Here is a 22,059-nt window from a genome sequence, read left to right as displayed (position 1 = left end):
ATTTTAAGATGAGACAATTAAAAAACAAAAAAATTATATTATATATATATATATATATATATATATATATATATATATATATATATATATATATAGAGAGATTTTGAAAAGTCACTTTTTCCAGTTTTTGTCAGTGAAGTTATGGGAAAATTACAAAGCCGTGTGTAATTCAATATGATAACGTAACATTAGTCAGCAGGTTTCATTCGACTTTATGAAGCAAAATTAGTTCATTCTTGAGGGCGATGCAAAACCTTTAGCCATAGCTGTAGAGTCCAGCACCGTGCTGTTTACAGTGCATGCAAAGCTGACAGCTAACATTTTAATTTTACATGAAAGTGCAGAGATTTCCATGAGACATAGACTCCAGGCTAACTCTGTAAGACTGTGGACTGCACATACTTTGTTTGCTTGGGTTCACAGAAGCAGTCAAGGCATTTTGTGTCATGCAGCTCCAGTATAAGTTTTTTCCACAGTAAACCAAGAGGCTTGATTTGTTTCTTTTTTAATGTTTAATGCAGTAGAACATGCACTTCTTGTACACCACCACATTAAAAACACAATAGTAAACTACAGCTCTGGACAAAAGTTTTGCATCATCCTATGGAATTACATTTTTTTGCATTATAATGTTGAATGAAACCTGCTGAATAATGTTACATTAACATATTGAATAACATACCGCTTTGTAGTTTTCACTTGGTAATCTAACATGAAACACTGTACTACTATTATGGCTTCCAATAGAATTTTGCGATATCATTTTGTAGTTTCTTTGATTACTTGATGTTAAATAAAACATCTAAATTATGTTTGTATAGTTTTTTTTAAATTATTATTATTATTATTATTATTATTATTAATAATAATAATGTCTCAGTCCTATGATTCTAGGAATTGCAAAACTTTTGGCCATAGCTGTATATAGAAGACAATAGAAAACACAAACAAAAAAATTCCAATCCAAATGGAAAAAAGAAAAAAAAAAAGTCTCTGGCAACCAGCAATATATCAATATATCCAAACACAACATGCCCATTCCATATCTCCTAATACACAACATCGTATTGAGAAACAAATTACTGACCAAAGCCACAAAGCCAATCCGTTTACTCTGGCCTCTTCCTTTGGTATTGCTGCTTAATCAAAGCTTACAGTTTAAGAGTGATGACAGTATTACCTTACTCGTGTTTCAACCCTGCAGACAGACCTATACTCCGGGGCCTTGTTCGTCCAGGTGTGCCTTGGGTGGAATCTCTATGTGTCCACTGTTCTCATGCTGGTAGTGACCGCTCTCTACACTATAGCAGGTAATCTCCATGCTACGGACCAGCACTTCTTACATGCTGGGATTCCTATGGTGCACCTGAATTCACATGTGAATCTGCAACCATTATTTTAAAGTATTATTTATTTTGTTAAAGCCAACTTGTCGGTTTTTAATCTGCTTCTGTTTTTGCCGTAGGTGGCCTGGCCGCAGTCATTTACACTGACACTCTGCAGACTTTTATCATGATCATTGGAGCCATCATTCTCACTATTACAGGTACTGTCAACAAGGGATACCTCATTCTCTGCACTGGTGACACTGACAGAGAATAAACATCATCTAATGTAGCAGATAGCATGGCTTTGACTCAATGCTGTCTGTGGGCGTAGGATACATCTGTCTTGCTTAAAGAACACTTTGTGCTAGATTTTCAAAGCTATTTATCATTAACGGTTGCAAAAAAACACACCCAATAAAAAAGTTACCAAACCAGAAATAAACAGTTCCTTTATTTGTTTGTTCAGATATAAATATGAGCTAATGACGATGATTTGGAGTAAACAGCTTTGTGAATCTGGCCCTTTGTATAAAATAGCAAATTGACAATGGTTCCAAAAAGGACAGTAGGATAGTGCAAGTATATTCAAACAGTCTCCCCCCACAATACATAACTGTTTGCTTTACCTTTACAAGAAAGGAGAGCTACATCTTTGCATTAACCCACTATTTTCTTTAATGACATATCAACCTGTGTCACCCGGTCAGAGTAGGGTTGCCACCAAGCTCCAGAATCTCGGGACACTAAGGAAAGTCAGGTTTTGTAACTCATCTCTCTATACTGCAATGTATTCAGTAAAGTGAGTGTGAATTGTGTGAACTGTCGCTAAATTAATTGAATTGTTTTACTTAGTTGTTACCAAAAGCACACACCTGCCTGCGAGGATCGTTTCCAGCAATCAGACCTATACAGCAGCTCATTGGCTTTCTGAGTCTCTGACTGGGCGGGACTGTGTGAAGCAAGAAATATTAAACAAATAGAAACTATACCTGCTGTCACAAGGTTAAATGAAAGAGTGCAGGTGAGTGCAAAGCTATCTATAATAATGGTGTTGCACTATTTTGATAGATATTGTTTACTGTATAAAAACTCAAGCAATACATTGTTACGAGGCTCTCCGGATAGAATCGCCATCACAATAAAACAATTAAATACATTTACTAAACTGCTCTAGCAATTCACACTCACTTTACATGCTGAATACATTGTAGTTTAGTTTAGTTAAAAAAAAACACCTCACCTGCCTTAAACTGACCTGAGATTCTGGATCCATCAAACGTGTTCTTGTTATTAAATACAAAAAGTTCCATTCAATACCGGATTCGTGTCTTTTATTTAAAGAAGAACCGCACACATTGGAGGGATATATTAAAATGGATGTTCATCTGGGCGGATATAGGATTCGGACTCAGTTCACCGAATCCTAAGTAATCGGCCGAATCTGAACCCTGCTCAAAAAATATGTATTCGGGAAGAATCCGAAACCGAATCCTGGATGAATCCACAGTGCTCAATAGCAAGCACACCTTAATGCACAGGTAGAAGAGAAGAAAATGCATGGAGGAACGCACAGCACAGCAGATACCGCTGTTTGAAGAAATGCTCAGCCTTATCAGAGAAGGATATTTGTATCCAGAATCTGATCAGTTTCATGTGACAGTGCTGTAGTACAAGACCTGGCATGACCAGTCAGGTATGTAGGCAATCAGGCTTTCAAAACTACCATCGAGAGGCAAAGAGGAGTGCAAAGCAGTACAAAAACAAAAACATTGCTTAACTTAAATACAAACCGTTTAATTCAGAGAGATGACAGGCAGAAAAATGAAAATCGATACAAATTATGTGTTGGAATTGTCTTGCTTTTATACCCAAATACATACCAGTTTTTCATGTAAACACATGTGTGTGGTATATCATTGCCTGATAATCCAATTTTTTTTTTTTTGGTAAGCTTCATAGGAATTTCCCCTTGTAGCTTAATTATCACCAGAAAGTCTTTTGCCATGATAGGTCTCATCATAAGAACACATTCTGCATATCAGTCCTAAAAATTGTGTTAACTATTCTCAGCCAACCATATGAAAAATGTCTCTCTCCGACAGCATTTAACAAAATCGACGGCTATCACAATCTGGAGAAAGTCTACTTGAATGCAATACCCGCAAAGATCATCCCGAACACAACCTGCCACCTGCCGCGAGCCGACGCCATGCACCTGTTCAGAGACCCGGTGGCAGGCGACCTTCCCTGGACCGGCATGACCTTTGGCCTCACCATCCTTGCAACATGGTATTGGTGCACTGACCAGGCAAGTGCACAGTTCATTGACAATAAGCCCTATATTCTCCTGCATTCACAACACCTTTATTTCTGAGCCTTACAAAAATTAAACAACCATTCAATTTCCCCTAGCCACTATAAAAAAAGGGCACACAATAACATCCCTAAAAAAGAGATTTTGCTTCTCAGTGTGTCTACCCTGTTTAAATATCTTAAATATGTATTAGAAAAAACACATCAGACGATGCTTTTAAAACCATTCTTCTAGTTAGCAACTGGTTTGTGTCAGGGGTCCAGGGGCATCCTCTTTTGTGGGATTTTGTTCCTCAGATGTTTGATCTGGGACAGTTTGGAAAAGGAGATTCCGAAGGGTGTCCTGGAGCTGTCTACTGGCACCCTGTCCTGGATTAGTCCGTTGGGAGAGCTGTGCCCACTGTTTGACTTGACATGGGAAAGAGAGAAGCCAGGCCCCATCTTGGCTGAACTGTACGCTTTGCCCTGCCAATACTTGTGCCCTCCGATGACTGGCGCTGTTCTCTTGGTGGGCCGGTGGTAGCTGCCAGGTTTTGCGATCACCACTTTTACCGGGCCTCTTGCCAGCCGGTTTTCACCGTCCGACATCTGATACATCTGCTTCTGCTGCAAAACAAAATGCATTCATCAGTCTTCAAAATGCATTCATTAGCCTTCATTCAGCTAGCCACACCAGGGATGGATATTAGGCTCCCATTGCATAGCAGTTTGATCCATTCCTGGTTTTACTATGAGTTTAATATGACACACCTGAGCTTGTTCCCTATACATTATGGCTGTAGTGTGTAGTAAAACCTGGACTGGGTGAAACTGCTATGCAAAAGGAGCCTTATTTCCATTACTGCACACACATACAGTACACACATTACAGAATACATTATTATTATTATTTTATTTCTTTATTTTTTAACAGCAGGCATAGGTAAATATAGGTCAAACATGAGTGTGCTGTATTTGTCTCACTATTGTGGCGTGTTATCATGTAAATTATCCCCTATAGTAATCAGAGATCAGAGGGAACCACGTAAATTATCTGAAATGTTTTCTGGAAACAGTCCAGCCAGGCTACAAATCTACATCACCTGCAACAAATTTAATGACCTGCAAGTCTCAACATCATACACCCTCATTGTCATAACAATTTAAAATAAACAAATGAACAGTTTTTCACGCTGTGCAAACAGATAGAATTACAAACACAACTGAATCACTTTTAAGTTCTGAATCAACCTGTACATTATCAACTGTTCCTTCAGCTGTTGTCTTTATTTATAGTTCAGTGCAACTTTTGTGATCACACTATATTGTGGTTCGGAAAAACAAAACAAAAACAAGCTTATATTCTGTATTTTACTGCATGAAGATGTATTCCTCAGTTAAATATTCACAGCTTCGATAATATCGGGACTGGGTTTTCCACTTTCTCTTATCAAGTTACATTAAAAATCGCCTTAATTTAGGTTAAATAAACAATTAAAGATCATGCAGAAAAAAAAAAATGTAAAAGGAATTATGAACCAAGTGTATTTCCATAAACTGTGGTTATTATATTATTTTTTAACCTTACTAAATTAAATAAGTCATGTCTTTACAACACAGTAGAATACAGGGCCAAAGTGCTGTGATATGTGCATGCAACATTTCCCTGTGCTGTGTCAGCATTACTTGACTTTGAGATCCATAAACCACTGTGCTTTGTATCCTGAGCATTCGGAGACCACTGTCTGACAAGGCTCTTTCTCTTGCTTGCAGGTCATTGTGCAAAGGTCCCTATCAGCCAAGAACCTGAGTCACGCAAAAGGTGGATCTATTCTGGCCAGTTATCTCAAGATGCTGCCCATGATCTTCATAATCCTGCCAGGGATGATAAGCCGAGCACTCTATCCAGGTAAAAATTAATACAATCCCAGGACTGCAACGAAGGGTACGTTTTGACCTTCGAAGGTTCGGAACACATTACCGAAGGAAGGTTCGAACCTTCGATGGTACTAATTTGCATAATTTACTGGTGACGTCACCATAGCTACTTGTTTATATTTGATTGAAAATCCTATTATTTTACAGGTAAGCCATATAAATGGAATAAAACATTCATATTTAGTTTAAAAACACATTATGTAGAATTTTTGTAATATAATTAGCGCTTTAATTTTTTGGTTTTTATTTTTTGTTCAGTTCGGGGGAATTTATCATTTTTATTATTATTCGGCAAAATCAGTTATATAAAAAAAAAAACCCTCAAAACACACGCACATTTTCAGTTTCTATAATACAGCAATCTGTCGCATATCCGACTGCACTGGGACCAGAGTAAGGGCGGATATGTAAAAAGTCGGATGAATGAATCCTGTTTTAAATACCATTATACACAGCTGTAACAATTACTATATTCACACGATTATTGTTTTGAGATTCAGCTTTTATTAGGGAGCTCTCCTGAATCCCTTGTTTAGAAAGATACACGGTATTAATGCTTGTGACAGAGTAGCCGTCTGTCGTGTGGGTGCATGCTTTCGCTGCTGAGTGACAGAGGTTGAAGTTGATACACCCTGCAGGTGAACAAGATTTATTTACATATCAACACACTGAACAGCTCACGTGATACTACCAGCAATGGTGTATGAAAATTTGGTAGGATTTACAATATCTGAACTAATCTTCTCTGTTCAATAATAAAGTAACGTTGCTGAAGAGGTTGATCATGTGGATAAACGGTTAGGGCGGATATGTGATGGGCGGATACACGATGGATTACTGAACACTGAATGTACGTTTCATGAAAACATATACAAACGTTAACTTACTTTGTTGAAGTGAGGATTTCCGACAATGTAGAACTCTGCATGCATTTTGAATCCGAGAATTGTGAGAAGTAACAGATTTCATTGTATGCTCATTACCGCCCTCGTATCTATCACACTACAGACACAGTTCATGTTTTTTTTCTCCTCACCCCATCGTATGACTATACTGTACTGTAGTAATTAACCTCAGCATACAAGAAGTTATTTACATTTTTCCCTGCAATAAAACATTCATCACAGTACTCTATAATAATAATAATAATGTTAATCATAATAGTAATAACAAGCATTAGTATTAGCATAACTGTACAGCAGTTTTATATTTATAATAACTTTTTCGGTTCATCAGCGAATAAAACTGTATCGTCAAAAAACTTACTGGCAACGCCATGTTGCTGGTTTGCTTGGATGGGTTCGTGGTCGCTAAGCCCGTTGCTAAGGAAATGATGCATTGGCGCAAATTACACGTATTGCGTAGTGCTCTGTCAGTTGCAACGTCTTTGCAAACTGCCCGCCTTCTGAAAGCCGTTTTCTTTATGTAGAAAGACAGTAGTGCATGATTGACATTAATTAAAATATGTTACCAAACCCACGGTTACCCAGGTTTAAAAAAATGACTGCATGTTCTAAATAATTCTGGGGGGGGGGGGGGGGGGCTGTTTTTTCGGTTATTATTGGTTAAAACCGAAAACTTCTAGCCCTAAATATAATAAGTCAGATACTCCTGCTACGTTTGCCCAGTCTAAACTTGTTTTAGTAATTTTAGTAAAAAAACAACAACTGTAAAGATTAAACTCTTACCTTCCTACCACCTCCGTAATACGGACGATCAATTACAGGGAGTTTCTGACTTTTCTCCAAGACTCTTCCAATATCTTCTAACGCTTTGCTGGCTCGTTCCTGGTGATCATCCAACCTCTTTTGGGACTCAAGCCGCAAGTCCACCAAAGACTGCGAGAACCTGGCCATCTGGTGTGCAGCCTCTGGCTCATGGTGACTCACACCATTGTAGGTATGCTTATGCTTCGCTCCTTGGAGCCCACTGTCAGAGTCATTGATTTCAAAACATTCCTCGGAGGCTGAAGAAATACTTGACTCATCATTGACATGATTGACAAATTCACTGGAGGTAATGTCATCACCACTGCTCTCTTCCACCGCCCCCTCCTCCTCTTCTGCACGAGTTTCAATACTGTCCACTGTACAGACTGCCAGATCAAGTTCAGTTTCTGATTCTTTCTGTTCTTCTGTTTTTGGACTGACTGCATTGTGAGTTTTGTTAGAAACCTCTGCAATATCCAGATTTTCATTTAAAGCTGGTGGAGTGTCTAACACTTTGTTAGGTTTGGGGACAATACTGACACTCTCTGGAGAATCAGGGGAACTACTGTTTAATACTAATTGAACAGTTCTGGGTTTTGGTACCGGTGGGGTCGGCTTGTCCTGGCAGTTTTGTTTTTTTGGTTGTTCATTTGTCAGAGGTTTGGATTCAGTTTTTGGTGCATGCACGTCATTGTTCTTTTTCACTTTAGCACTGCTTACAGGCTCCAGGACCTTGTCAGAATGCGTGGCTACCTTTGTTTTCTGAGGAGCGGGTTGATGCTGTTTGTCTGGATGTTGCGCTGGAGTAAAAGGTTCTTTGAATCGTATTGCTTGCGATGTTTCAAAGAGTTCTGACCTCATCAGGTGAGCCTGATTGGGTTTCTTCGAGTCTCTGATGTTAATAAAGCCAATGACGTCGCTTGGGGGATCAGGCTCTGGCCATGTTGGTACATAATCAATCATGTAGGCTCGTTCAAGGTAGAGAAGTCCTGGGTGGACTGACAGAGGTTCCTCTTTGACCTTGACAGGTTCCGGAACTGCTTTGGCTTTGTCGCTGTTCTTTTTGGAAGATGTTTCGGAGGCAGTCTCCTGCTTACTAGCCATGAGAAAGGCATATTTGGGGCTGATCATCTTTCGTGCTACTTCGGCGGATTGGACAGGTGGCGGGGCTGCCTGTGGGACAGGTTCAGACTCTGGTTCTCCCACTAGATGAATAGTATTGAAGTTCACTTCTTTGGAGTTCAAGTAGAGCTCTCGGAACTGCTTATCGAAAGTGTTCACAGCCTGTCCTGTAAGGACAGTGATGAGGTTTCTGTCCATTCTGGATGCAGTCCACGTAAAGCTAAACAAAATATAAAACAAGATCAAATTAGTTTAATTGAGTTTTTTTTTTTTTTGGTCATTATTGGAATAACAAAAATCAATACATAAGAATCCGTAAATAGAAGAAAAAAAAAAAAAAAAAAAAGAAACTCATCTTCTATATTGGAACACTTAAGACAGTTTTGTCTAAATGTTTGTTTAGTATTCCTCTTTACAGCAATCGCAACATGCCTAGGTTAAATTGTATTTTGGAAAGATTGATGTCTTTTTAAGTAGCTATTACTGCTGTTACCACTGTAGCAAGACAGACAAAGCATATTAAAACACAATTAAATCAATATGACTGCTTTAATTACCTGTACGAGCCTGACACAGCCCGGTCTCCATCGACAAACATAAACTTCTGGCTCATTGAGCCTCGGACTCTCAGCGATGAACGAGTGTAAAACTCTGTCCCGCCAATACTGCGCACTCTCAAGTTCTGGAAAATATGAATTGAATCAATGGTTAAAAGAAATGTGCAGGACTGGTTCACTAACCAAGTTTAACAGGTCAGGAGGACCGGATAGTAGTGCTGGGACAAAAAGTAATAAAAGCCATTATATTGCTCAGAACGCTGGCAGGGGCAGGGGGGCGTGGCCCCTGTGTGTGTGTGCCTTTATTTTACAGCAAGACGTGACACTATGTAACAAGTTAAAGTAAAACATCCCAGGAGTAAAGAATACGTTGTGTAGGCCTTACTTTACCCCAGTGAATTAACTACAAAACAAAGGTTGCCAAATAGCAGTTCAAGTTAAACATTGTTTTGTTTATTCCAGAAATAAATAGTACATAACATTGACACCGCATTTTATTTATTTTTTACTTTGTCATTTTTTGCCATTGCCATTTCTTCGCAGTAAACAGTAGCCATAGACATGTTTTCATGACGTAATAACACAAGGTTTATGTGTGCCTTTTTGTAGCTGAACAAGCAAACGAAAACTGAAATTTAAAACACTTAAAACAAACCTGGAAATGGAATAAGACTAAGGGGAAAAAAAACTTGCTGTTTTTGCTCTAGTTTACTACATTCCACATAATAGAAAGTCGCAACAAAAATATATTTAATATATACAATCTATATAAAAATCACTACACAGCATTTCCAGCAAGTTGGGCACTGTTTAAGCAAGGCATTTCAGAATGACGTGCTTGCCTTTTTTCTGTCCCATGAGATTGACTCGCTCTAAAGCAGCACAATGCTTTTTTGATCCAGATGGCCTTCCATAGAGATCACTATGCGTGCATGCGCATAATCTGATTTGTTTACTTTTAAATAGAGGCTCGAGCTGCTGTGTTGAGCCTGTGTTTTTTTTTTTTTTTTTAAATATATATTAAATCTCACATATCACACGGGGCTCTTTTTCATAGTTGTCCACTGTGAAAGGCGCTATATAAAATAAGGACTGATTTGATTGATTTGCCATTTTTAAAACTGTCATGCAACTTCTGGTGACGCGGTAAATAAGTGCAAGGTATTTTTGCGAATACGGGCAACTGATTTTTGTATCCGATTACATTTCAAAAAATATTTGTTTGAATATTCGTCCCAGCACTAGTTATGAGCATTGAAAACATCTGTAATATTTAGGACTAGCTGGTGTTTTGTGTAGCAGATGACCTGAAGGCCATTCAATTTTGGTTTTGATTCTGACATTATTTGTTTCTATCAGTTGCCCAAGTTGAAATAGGAACAAATAGAACAATACATGCTGGCTGGGTTCCCAAAAATATCTTCTCCTTGCATGATCACAATGATAAGCAATACAGTGGCATCATGATGCAACATGTTAAAGTAAATACTAAATAGCTACTATACCCCCCATCCAGTTTCATTTGTTTGTCCTTTTATTCAAGGCTGTGCCTCCATTTGTTTAAAACAAAAATTCCAGCATAGGTGCAGAAAGACGTACCACGCTCATTACCTGGTGCAGAGAGACGGGACAGTGTTGAACTGTCCAACATTCTTTCAAACACACAAATCATTCTCTTTGAGCCACTGCCCTAACCTTAATTAACATTAGGGTTTGGGCTATATTTAAATCTTAAGCTCAGTGTTCAGAGTATCGCAGCTGGCTTGTTCTCTCAGCTACACCTATGCCCAAAAGTCATCTAGTTAAACCTTTATCATATGATGATAATGGATTGAGGATAGTTGTGTTTGTTTAAACATTGTAGTAGTATCACAAAAAAACAGTAGTATTGTAAACAAAAAAAATAGAGAAAGCATGGAAAGTTTTGGATAATACCACAAGAAAAAAAAAAGAAATAATTCAATAACCTACATTTCAAACAATTCAGATGGAGGTTTTTATTTTTTTTCACTTTTGTTCATTGGTTCTAATTGGTCTGGTTTACATGTAAAATCTGTAATTAAGTTTATGCAGTAGTGTAAGACTTGTGGGATTATAGTCTAAGCAAATGTCTTCATAAGCCTCTTCTGTCGGTTTGATACTTCACTCACTATAGGGAGTAATGGAAACGGATTGACATAAAGATGAGATACTCTCATGAGATCTTATGAAAAGGTAATGACCATTTCAAGTAAATATAAATAAATAAATAATCAAAATAGTACTCCATTCTTGCAGACTCTTTACATGGCATAAACTTGCTAAATTCCAAAACATGTGCAATGAAAAAATAATATGGCCAAGCTAAATTCCATACTAAGGCATGAACAAATACCACATGATTCACTAGTTAACAGTACCATGTAACATATTTTTCAGTGCTTGACATAATTTATATAGGCAACTACTTCTTATTTACACACACACTGACACAATCATAGCTTACCACGCTACGAGACTCAGCAGGTCTGTTTGCATTGCTCATTATAGTGTTTGTTTCAAGTTGCATTTGCAAAGATAAAACAAACCATAAATCGTCAGAAGAAAGTGACAGGACTGACTCTGTGATTTCTTACTGATCGAGTGTTTGATTAGTAGCATAGAGGTGAAAGTTAGCATAGGGCGGCACAGTGGTTGTTAATGAAAAAAAAAAGTGATTAAATAACAAACAGAGACAGATACAGTCATGAAACATTCTGCATCCTGTGAAAGTTTTTGAACTTGCAAGACCAGGACAAAACCACTGCTGTCCTGAACTACCAGTAACTTGGTTATGTATTGTGTCTTTTTGATAATAATATCAATGATACAATTCTGTAAAAAATATGCAATTCCATGGTCTAGGAACATACATTTATTTAAATATATTTCCCACAGCATCCAAAATATAGGGCCCTGTAAATGTAGGCCTAGTTTCACAGCCTACCATACATTCCTTTAAATTGATTTCAGACGATATAAGAATAAAGAATCTACGGAATTCAAAATAAAACCAACTTTTATCAGTACCAGATTCTTTATCATTTCTATTTCAAAGACAGACCCACATATCAAATTGGCTTGCTACGATCATCTAGTTCACCAGGAGTACAGAACAGTAGCTTCCAGATTCTTAGTTTGTCTCAGGCAAGATTCTCTGCACCATTGATTTATTTCAGGAAGCAGATGGATGTCAGCATCATATCACATCCCTACCCAAAATTACATTGTGTCCAGCTGGGCGGGGCATTTAATTAAAAGGCCCAAATGGCATTTTTTGACAAACAATTTCTTTTTCCAGCTCTTTCAATGCATTATGTCTACAGTACAGGCATCTGTCCAAAAATGTTGTACTAATGATTTCATTCTGTTCTGACAACTACCATTTTGCACATGTTTTGGCACACAAAGTGGCTAGACAAAGTCAAACAGACCTTCCAAAAGGGCAGACACACACTATCTCATACTATTGTGCATGGGGAGAGACTTTACCTGCAAGACAGATGAATGGACTGGTGGAGCTGCTCCTGCATAACAATGGCGTGCCTAGCCCCAGGCTCGTCTTCATGCAATCACATCACATATGCCCACCTCTGTGCTCAGACAACAGTTCACCTTTGTGAACTTTTGTGCAATAGAGAACTGATAAACAGTGTGTATGTGTAAAGCTTTTCTACTTCTATGATGACTTTTTGGCTGATTCGGACTGCCCTTAACAGTATTTGTATTTCTCCTTAACTCTCCCCCATCTTCTTTTTGTAGCCGATTGTTGTTAACAAGGACTCTAAAGAAAACCAAGACCAATTCATACCTTATGCTCACCAAAGCATTGTATATAATGCATACTGAACCGCACATACTGAGAAACCTGTAACTCAGGCGGTTTCAAATCCCAGAGATGGAATTACAAGCTTTTATGTTCAGTATGCGACATGTTTGTTTTACCAGGCTTTTCCCCCCTTGTCTGTCCCACGGCACACAGGCACACTCGGAGTAAACTAATGTGCTGGCACTCTAGAGAGAAAAACGACTGCCTTTTTCTAAAGAAGCAATTGCCATTGCAAACCTGTTAAATCCTATCGAACGGGGCACGCAATTTCATTAAAATTCATGGAGTCTAAAGTAAAAAGTTAAATGACAACTTTAAATGCTGCTTTTTTTAAATTTCTACGTAGGTTTTTAGTATTTTCTGCCAAACTTAAAATGTGTATTTGCTTTGGTATTTAGCTAGACATACTCTAAAACCTACAATAAGTTTTTAAAGAATGTGTTTTTTTTTATAGTATCTACCTTTAAAAAGAAATAAAACAAGAATCTATGGAAACTTTTTCTTTTCTTTAACCGCCCTCAGCAAATGCAGTTCAAATTTACTGTTGGGGCGTTGTTTTGTTTTTGAAGTGCGGTAAACTTCCATTCACTGCTGGGTTCATGTTTGGAGGCCAGGCATAGTCATCTTTTAATTTATCTTCCTCATTCTATGGTTCAATCTGGGAAGAAACATCCTTGGGGGATGTGCAAAAAACACCACCAGAAAGGTGTTCCTGGCACGGGTGTAGTGAGGACCTGTGTAAGCAGCTTTGAGGCCAGTCAGACTAGCTGAGACAGGCAGTCTGTCCGCAGGGCAGGGGAGGCTGACGCCCAAAGCACCCACTCGCAGCGTTAAAGGAGCGGCTGCAGTTGTCACACGCTACACTGCAAAGGCATACCAGCAGTACTGGCTTACCTTTGAGAGCAATGCAGAATCTACTGCCCTTCTCATAAACCACTTGTGTTGGTGGCCCAAGGAGGCAAGTACGAGTAAAAGCAGCAAAGGTCAATTTTGTTTTACAAAACGTATATTGGCAGTGTATTTTCTGCCTCACAAACTGCCCGTATCTTTTTGGAAAAGTTGTATAGCCTAATGCATACCAGCTATTAACCTGCGCTAATACCCAATTGTACCAGCAACATTAAATTGAACATCCTGGACTGGGAAAATTAGAAGAGCCTTCATTAATTATTAGAGCCACTGCATAACTTGTTTACTGCAAGTATTTGCAAGGCTTAATACATTAACAAAATTATATATCCAGTATTTTTTGCTCATGCCTTAACTGGGAATAAATAAGGATTTACACAATTAGTAACCTGGTCACATTACCAAATTCATTGGTAATCATCACATTTTGATAATGATAGTAAATGGCAATCATGTAGTTTCAATGCGTACTGATCTCACAGTATTTAAATACTGCAGTCTGGCTAGGGTATGTAATGGTTTAAAGTGTCAACAGAGTTTCAATTGTTTATCACTTAGAGGCAATTTACTCCTTGATAAGTACTAAGGGTGGGGACTTGATGGTAAAAACAGATGAAAGAAAGTCTAGTGCTGGGAACCCTCCAGGGACGGGATTGGTTTCTGATAAGCAATGTTTTCACCATGTAAGGAATGTTTGGAATAGGGACGGGCTGGTATAACATTTTCATGGTATTGTAAGGCTTTATTATTATTTTCCAGATTCAAACCGTCGAACTTCTACACTAAAGCCAGACACACTACAGTTTTGCTAAAGGGGAATCCTGTCCCCCCTAGCTGGGTTTGTAGTCAGTGTCTTTATGCACAAAATGTGCTTTTACAGCCATCAGGGGTCTTTCATTACATAATGATAAACATCAAAAAATATATATATATCATAGTAATCTTAATATCATGGTATACTGTATATCATGCAAGTTATGAAATGAAGGCTTACTACAAATTGAGAAATACTACTGTAAATTACTTAAATGACTAATTCACAAAAACAAATCATGCTTACTTTCACGGAATGATTTAAGGTTTGGCTATTTCATATTTTACTACAACAAACAGCTGAAAAAAAGGCATAGCAATTTTTAAAAGTTAAAAAAAACACAATCAGAATTTTAAAACTTTAAAAGGAAGGCTCTAAAGTTGTACAATATATGTTATACTACCACAGTATGTATTATTGTATGATTAAGATGTATCCTTTGCTCAAAACAAACATGGTGCTGCAGTTTGCTAGAAAAATCCTAAAATACAAATAAAGTGATCTGCTGATGGTAAACAGATTTAGGAAATGATCGGTCATATTACTAAAACACAAACATTTACTAATACAGGTTATTATTTAAGAGCAGATTCACAGAACAGGAGCATGGGCTGGAATAGTAGAGGTGCTTTGTGACTTAGGAAAGAGTACAGGATTTCCCCCTTGGAACTGAATCGATCGGCCTCCGAAGCTGGGAAGCAACCGTTACTTCCTCTAAGGGGAACCTAAATGGGACAGAACAGGAAAACAAAAGAGAGACAGATTTGGCCAAGGATCCCCTCTGGCTCACGGAGAACCTTCCTGGCCCAGGACAAGGCCAGTGCGGCTGGGCCTCTGAGGTTAGGAAGTGAGGTTCACTTGCCCCAAAGAGAGAGACCGTTGCAGAGGTGGAGCAGCATAGTAGGGGAAGAAGGGAGAATGGTGAAAACGAAAATGCAAGGCAGAGAATAAGGGCGAGACTTGGGGTTTAAATAGGGAGATTGGCAGATATTATTGGCGGGATAGAGCCCTAGCTCCTGCCACCTGAATCAAAGCTACAAGAAGAGATGTTTCCTTGACTAAAAAATTTTTAATAGTGTAAATAACCTGTTTTGCGAATAATTAGGCTATCCCACTGCGGCAGCTTGTCTTTGCTAATTGAAACTTGTATTCTGTGTCATTGACAGTTTCCTGCAAAAACATTATAAAAATACAATATCAGTTCACTAAAAGATAATTCCTTAGTTGCTTTGCTAAGACTGCAAGTACTGTATCATCACTTGATTTAGAAGCATGCGTGTTTGCAGTAGAAAAATGCAAAGGCGAAACGGCGGTCATGATAGTGATTGACAGTGAGGAAGAATGAATGATTGTTCAAGTGTGAGGCTGGGTGAGAAAGCTGTGTAGTACCGAGACTTGTTTTGTAATATAGGACATTGAATAAAAAAGGTGTTCATATAAAAATGGCCATTTCCTTCACTTTGTTCATAAGAACACAAACATAGCATTAACCATTGTATACCGTTATTGAGATATTTGCGCTGTAGAATAACAGGAATGGTGTCAATACCATAACATACCTAAACCACAAAAACGGTATACCAACTCACCCCTAGTCTGGTATGTGGATCGAAATGGCAGCATTGCTGTAGTAGCATGTGCAGTAACATAGGCCCTAACCCTTCCTTTCTTTCTTAATTGTCAGCTTTTTTTTTTTAGCAATTATTCCTACATGTGGTTAAAATGCACACCTGTAAGTCATCTGGGATAAAGTCATCTGTCAAAAAAAAAAAAAAAAAAGGCTATTATGTGACTACTGTGGACGTCACTTTGAAAATGCTGTCCTTTCCCAGCACGCTTGCCCTACACTTTTACACACACACTTTTTTTTGCTACTTAAAGAACAGGAAATGTGTCTACTACAGTGCGAGTAAGTTTATTGCTTCCAGCTTTTTTTTTTTTTTTTTTTTTTTTTTTTTACAGTTTGTTTTCCCTGCTGCTGGGGTGTTTGAGCCGCTTGTTAGAACTGTGTATTGTATTGCCCTTCATTCAGATGCCATGAGAGTGGCACATTCTGAATAAGGGATGTTCCGTGTCACTGACCTTCAGGTGGCCGGAGTGTATCCCTGCCTTTTCACACATCTGCAGGAAAAGAGGAACGTTGGTCTCTTCCAGTATGATGTAGACTGCGACTTTTCTCTTGAAACCTGCATCCAGCATATCTTTAAAAATATCCACATCAGTGAACAGATCCATGACTAAAGCTATGACCTGTGGAAAGCATAAATAATAAATAAAATTTAAAAACCTTTAGGATCAAAACTACAAGTACCGGTATTTTAATTATAGCACTTTGTATCTGCAGGGTTGAATATTTTAGTTTTTACTGATATGCAGTATCGCCAATCAACATTCACACACACACACACATATCTATCTATCCACACACATACATACAGCATGCATCTCCATTTGGAATTTGAATACTGTATGAGTCACGCTGTCTCCTTTGCATAAGGCATGACTTTTTAGCTATATTTTATACTTTAATAAATTGACATGTGGTAAAAGTTAGGCTTAAAAAAATGAAAAACAAAACACTGTAGGGTTGTGTAGGCTTGACAAAACAGGTAAAAAAAAAGTCTTTAATCCACGTACCAACACTTGCATAACAAAAACATGTAAGAAACCGATTGATTGAGGATTGTGTACTAGTATACAATTTTGACGTATGGCTCATACTTGAGCTTTGAATTCTTGAGTATTGCTAATGACATTGTAGTAAATCAGTTGTACTGTAAGAATCATACACCAAAGCAAAGTGTACAACACTTATTTTTTGTAAGACAATACCAGACTAAAACAAAACAGAAGTGCAACCGTTCTGTTTCAATACCTTATCGGATGTTAAATTGAAAAATGAACAGTAACTTTAAAAAAAGGATTCTTGTCGGTGTATGCTGTCTCTCAGTAAATCAAAGTCCCTTATGATCAATCAGATCTATTTAACTTAACTAAACTATGCCAGAATAATAGAATTAGAATCGCTCTGATCAGCAGTTTCATACAAAAACGCATAGGCTGAGGGCTGTACAACTTTCTTGAAAGTTTGATATAATAATACAGTTAGTCTAACAAATACAACCCATGATATGTTTAAAAAACAAACCTTCTGTGCCTGAAAGATTATTTTCCTGACTACTTCTTTGATGTGCGTCTGTCCCTCCATGGGTGGCTGCATATAGACATTTGCTCTGGTCACTCCACGATAAGACTCACAATCCGGCCATCCAATATCCAGTTCCGGGATCGAAATATCAGTTTTGTCCGGCCAGTATTGCAGGGACACGGCTCGGCTCTGCTCATTGCCGCTTTCATTGTCTCCTTTGACATTTTCAGAGCCTGGTTGGTAAGTCTCCACCATCTTGCAAATCCGATGAAGCTCGGGTTCTGATAAAAAGTCCCGAATATTGTGCTTCTTAATAACTTCTTGGAAAGCGTCAGGTCCACTCGCCAACAAAGCTTCGAGAGCTAGCCTCTGTTCCTCGCTGTAGTAAAACTCGGGCTTGGATTCGTTGGACCGCAAGTTTACATGGTTATTATCCAGACACTGTAGCTGAGACAAAGCCATTTTTAAAGTCTGTAACTAAAACTAAAGGTTGTATAAATAATAAATAAATAAATAAATAAAATCCTATTTAGTAAAATCCAGATGTTTCCCACAGATCCTATATTTTAAATATATGCACCGGTATGTATACTTGCAATTGCAATCAAAAACCACTTTCTGGTTTCATGTACCGGTATATTTTTTAGTAGTGTTATAAGAAAAAACACGTTTTCTCCCTAATCAAAAGTTGGATCTACTTTAAACGCAAACATTTCATATTTAACTAATATTAGACTTTCTCCTTGTTGTTGTTTTATAATTCAAATATATATATTTTATGTTTCCCAGTTCCAATGCGAGCATGTAAATCGTCGGTCTTTCCTGTGTGATTCAGTAAACTTACAGTAAGCCGGTTTGGTGATGTGGACAGGTATGCAGGACAAAGCGTCAGACTCGCTGATCCCTCCTGCTACCGCACCCCAATCATGTGACTGAGGAGAAATTCCCTGTTTTCTGACTCGGCGCCTACGGGCATTCAAACGCAAGCGGATGTTTCGTAATCAAGCCAAATTGTTTTTTTACTTTTTTTTTACACGCCCAGGAATCCAATCTAAAGTTATAAATATAAGTTAACACGCATACTTAATTACCCGTTAATGAACCATACGCTGTCATGAATGTGCTATAAATAAAGTTTTATTATTTAACGTTTTGAAAATGTTGTAAATGACTACTGGCTCATTGGGTAAGTATTACTGTACTATACAATTGTAAGTAAGAAAATTCACAGTACCGGTTAGGTTTATATGTCTTATTTCCCCGGAGTCTGTCAGATTCATTTCACAAATCCGAAGGCCCAGGCAGGGATAGTGAGAATTCGTCACGCTCCACGTCACAAAAAAAACAACTTTTCCCACGAATAAATAAACTACAGACCACGTTAAATCGGAATTGGATTAACATACACTTCTGTTTTCTAAAAAAAGTAAACCCAGTAAAATAAAAACATGATCTAGCAAGCTCGTCTGCTATATGATATTGAAGCAGCTAGCCGGAATGTGAAGCCCCACACAAACGGTTCCAGATTTAGGTGCCAAGTAGTCACGCAGTACACATGTGTAGGATTCCTCTGGGTCAGTATGCTAACACACAGGAGCGCGTCTGAAAATTAAAAACTAAATGATTTAAAAAAAAAAAAAAAAAATTTAATGTTGAATCTTAAGAAACACGGTTAAGTATACAGCTCATTAGATTTATTTGTACAATATTTATTCTTTACAACTGTAAAATACTATAATTTTCTCTCACAATAAAAGTTCTGTAAGTTTTTTTTTTTTTACAGACAGATTTTTTTCTGTACTTTCAGATTCGGTTGCCTGTGTTGATCCTGAGGAGTGTGTTAAGGTGTGCGGTGCAGAAGTGGGATGCTCCAACATTGCTTTCCCGAAGCTGGTTATTGAACTCATGCCTAGTGGTAAAAAATAAATAAAAATAAAATAAAAAATTCAGTATTTTTGTCCCTGTAAAAACATTGTATGATGGTGGTAGTAATAATGACAACACTAATGTACACCCCTCTCCCCACATCCTCTCCACTCACTGTACATTTCCCATAAGAGGAAAAGACCCATTTTTATCACCTGACTTGTTTATCATGTTCAGGTAAAGTGCTTCCCTCCACACGCCCTCTTAAAGGTCCTTTCTTGCACCCCCTCATGTCTCTCTCCCACCGTCGGCCCCCTTACTCACTAACTCCCTCTGCTCTATTCAGGCCTACGTGGTCTCATGATCGCTGTGATGATGGCGGCCCTCATGTCCTCCCTCACGTCCATCTTTAACAGCAGCAGCACGCTCTTCACCATTGACATCTGGAAGAAGTACCGCAAGAACGGCAGCGAGCGGGAGCTGTTGCTCGTCGGAAGGTCAGTTCATAACTCCAGGCCCTGAAAAAATCTATTTCAGTTTTTTTAAAGTTAGTTTTGCCTGACAGGCCCATGACATCAAAAACCATTTATCTGTAGTCTGATAGCCTGAGACTTGTGTATTTCTTTTGTAGGATAGTCACAGTTATCCTGGTCGTTATCAGTGTGGTGTGGATCCCAATCTTGCAGTCCGCCAACAGCGGCCAGCTCTTTGTCTATATCCAGTCTGTGACCAGCTACCTCGCCCCTCCTGTGACTGCAGTGTTTGTTCTTGCTGTTTTCTGGAAGAGAACGAACGAATCAGTAAGGCCCTTTTTGATTTTTTTTTCTTTATATAAATGGCAAACATGCACAAACCCTTACTGCAGTAATACTATAGTGCCTTGAGCACAATAACTTTGCAAACACTGCATTATGTGCAGTAATGTAATATACTGGAAGTTATTGCAGTTACATTGAATACTCACTGCATTATATATTTTCATTAATGAAGATGATAAATGAGGTGATAAAAACAGAATGCATGATGAAGTGTACAGGTACACTTAGTTACAGCTAATAAGTCCCTTGTGTTTTTTTTTTTTTTTTTAAACATTAAGTTGTGTTGCTTCCACTTGAACAGATGGAATAGTGTCACTGAACCACAGACTCGTTGTCTTTGTGTCGTTTGTTGATTGAAACCGTACCATGTCCTGTTAATTCATGACAACAGGATTTAGAATCCAGATGACAGCGAATGACAGAGAGAATGCACTTGTCACAAAAAGAAAACGATGTGCACCAGCATATATAATGGTACTGGATTAACAATAAAAAGAGAAAAACAGCTATGCCAGATTGGTATGTTAAATGTGATCTAGGGTTTAACATAAATCTGGCCAGTGTGTTGTCGGCACAGTTCCAGGCTGTCATTGAAGTAGCAAAATCTGTACTTGCTTCCAGCAGGACACTAAATGTTCAACCAGGATCCAATTTGGGGCCCAGTGACAAGTCAGAGGCCCTGCACACTGAGAAATGTGGGTTTTGTGCAGAGTAACAGCCTGGGGCCAAGGTGGCTGCCTTTGCACATTCACACAATGTATATTGGTAATTGTTTAAGTGAAAAGTGTGGAATGTGGCCAGGTGGTAATGTGGTGATTGGTTGTCAATTGCTCCGGCCACACCCTATAAAAAAAAATAAAGAACAAAAGAAATGTTTGTTTGGAAGGGAGAAAGTACCGAGATAGCCGTACTTGGGTCCGGTACTGTTTTATTTGTGTTTTTTCTGTTAAATGATTCAAAATGTTCTAATAAATGATTTAAACAATACACAAATAACACACTACAGGATCCAAGCTACGGCTATCTCGGCACCTCCCCTCTACCTTTCACTGTTTACCCTGTACAGGCTGGGCAAAGCGTCTGCACTGAACCATCTCTTATCAGACAAGCATTTCCTTCGTTCTTTTTTTATAGGGTGTGGCCAGGGGTAATTGGCACGCAATCATTACATTACCACCTGGTCATATTCCACACTTTTCAGTTAAGCAATTACCAATGTACATTGTGTGGGTGTCCAAAGGCAGCCATCCCGACTGGATCCCGACTGTTCCTCTGCATCTGAACCAAGATGTCTGTCAGCCACAAAACACACATTTCTCAGTGTGCCGGGCCTCTACCCTGTCACAGGCCATTTTCATTTACAACATTAAGATTCTAAACATTTCTATGTAAACAGCGCTGTGTAACTTGAAGATGTTCTGCTCTTTTACAACACCCCCCCCCCCCCCCCCCTTAGCCCTTAGCCCTTTTCTAAGCATTTTGTTCAGAAACACTATGAGTCATTGCTTCATGTAGAGGTTAAGTTGCAAGCTGTAGCTGAATCAGCATTGAGCCTTAGCAGGATCAGGCAGAATTCCCATAAACCAATCCAAAGTGCGTGACTCAGTCAACACCTGGAAGCATGCTGTTTTAGATGTGGCTAGTGGTTAAATGCCAACCTACAACCTAGCTGGCTTCTCTCATAGTTTTACCTGTGTGTAATTTGTCATGC

General features: G+C 38.4%; 1 protein-coding gene and 1 pseudogene across 4 annotated transcripts; one reads left to right on the top strand and one right to left on the bottom strand.

Annotated features, from left to right (window-relative positions):
• LOC117417790 (sodium/mannose cotransporter SLC5A10-like) overlaps positions 1 to 22,059 on the top strand; it is a 34,247-nt pseudogene that overhangs the window by 9,579 nt on the left and 2,609 nt on the right.
• On the bottom strand, positions 3,102 to 19,209 carry LOC117417788 (protein FAM83G-like). 4 transcript variants are annotated; one of them, XM_059035467.1, is made up of 7 exons: positions 18,509 to 19,209; positions 17,665 to 18,111; positions 16,599 to 16,766; positions 8,947 to 9,071; positions 7,247 to 8,609; positions 6,825 to 6,977; positions 3,102 to 4,247 (listed from the first exon to the last, which is right to left on the bottom strand). In XM_059035467.1, exons 2-7 carry the CDS (start codon positions 17,917 to 17,919, stop codon positions 3,894 to 3,896), a joined length of 2,418 nt encoding a protein of 805 aa, XP_058891450.1. In that variant the 5' UTR covers positions 17,920 to 18,111; positions 18,509 to 19,209; the 3' UTR covers positions 3,102 to 3,893. The 4 variants fall into 4 exon arrangements, with proteins under 4 accessions (XP_058891450.1, XP_033885988.1, XP_033885990.1 ...); XM_034030097.3 differs by having other exon boundaries at positions 17,665 to 19,209; XM_034030099.3 differs by lacking the exon at positions 6,825 to 6,977 and having other exon boundaries at positions 3,102 to 4,244; positions 17,665 to 19,208.

Source organism: Acipenser ruthenus, chromosome 13 (genome assembly GCF_902713425.1).
Source record: "Acipenser ruthenus chromosome 13, fAciRut3.2 maternal haplotype, whole genome shotgun sequence".
In the NCBI taxonomy this organism is placed as follows: domain Eukaryota; kingdom Metazoa; phylum Chordata; class Actinopteri; order Acipenseriformes; family Acipenseridae; genus Acipenser; species Acipenser ruthenus.
This window is presented reverse-complemented; position numbering and strand designations above follow the sequence as displayed.

What these genes read in the sequence shown, in the direction of transcription:
- LOC117417788 (XM_034030097.3), bottom strand. Translation starts at nt 18,126, where the DNA reads ATGGCTTTGTCTCAGCTACAGTGTCTGGATAATAACCATGTAAACTTG. An exon ending in TAATCTTTCAGGCACAGAAG is followed by an intron (nt 16,767 to 17,664) that starts GTTTGTTTTTTA and finishes TGCTTTCCACAG; the next exon opens with GTCATAGCTTTAGTCATGGA. An exon ending in CCAGCAACATGGCGTTGCCA is followed by an intron (nt 4,248 to 6,824) that starts GTAAGTTTTTTG and finishes TTTGTTTTGCAG; the next exon opens with CAGAAGCAGATGTATCAGAT.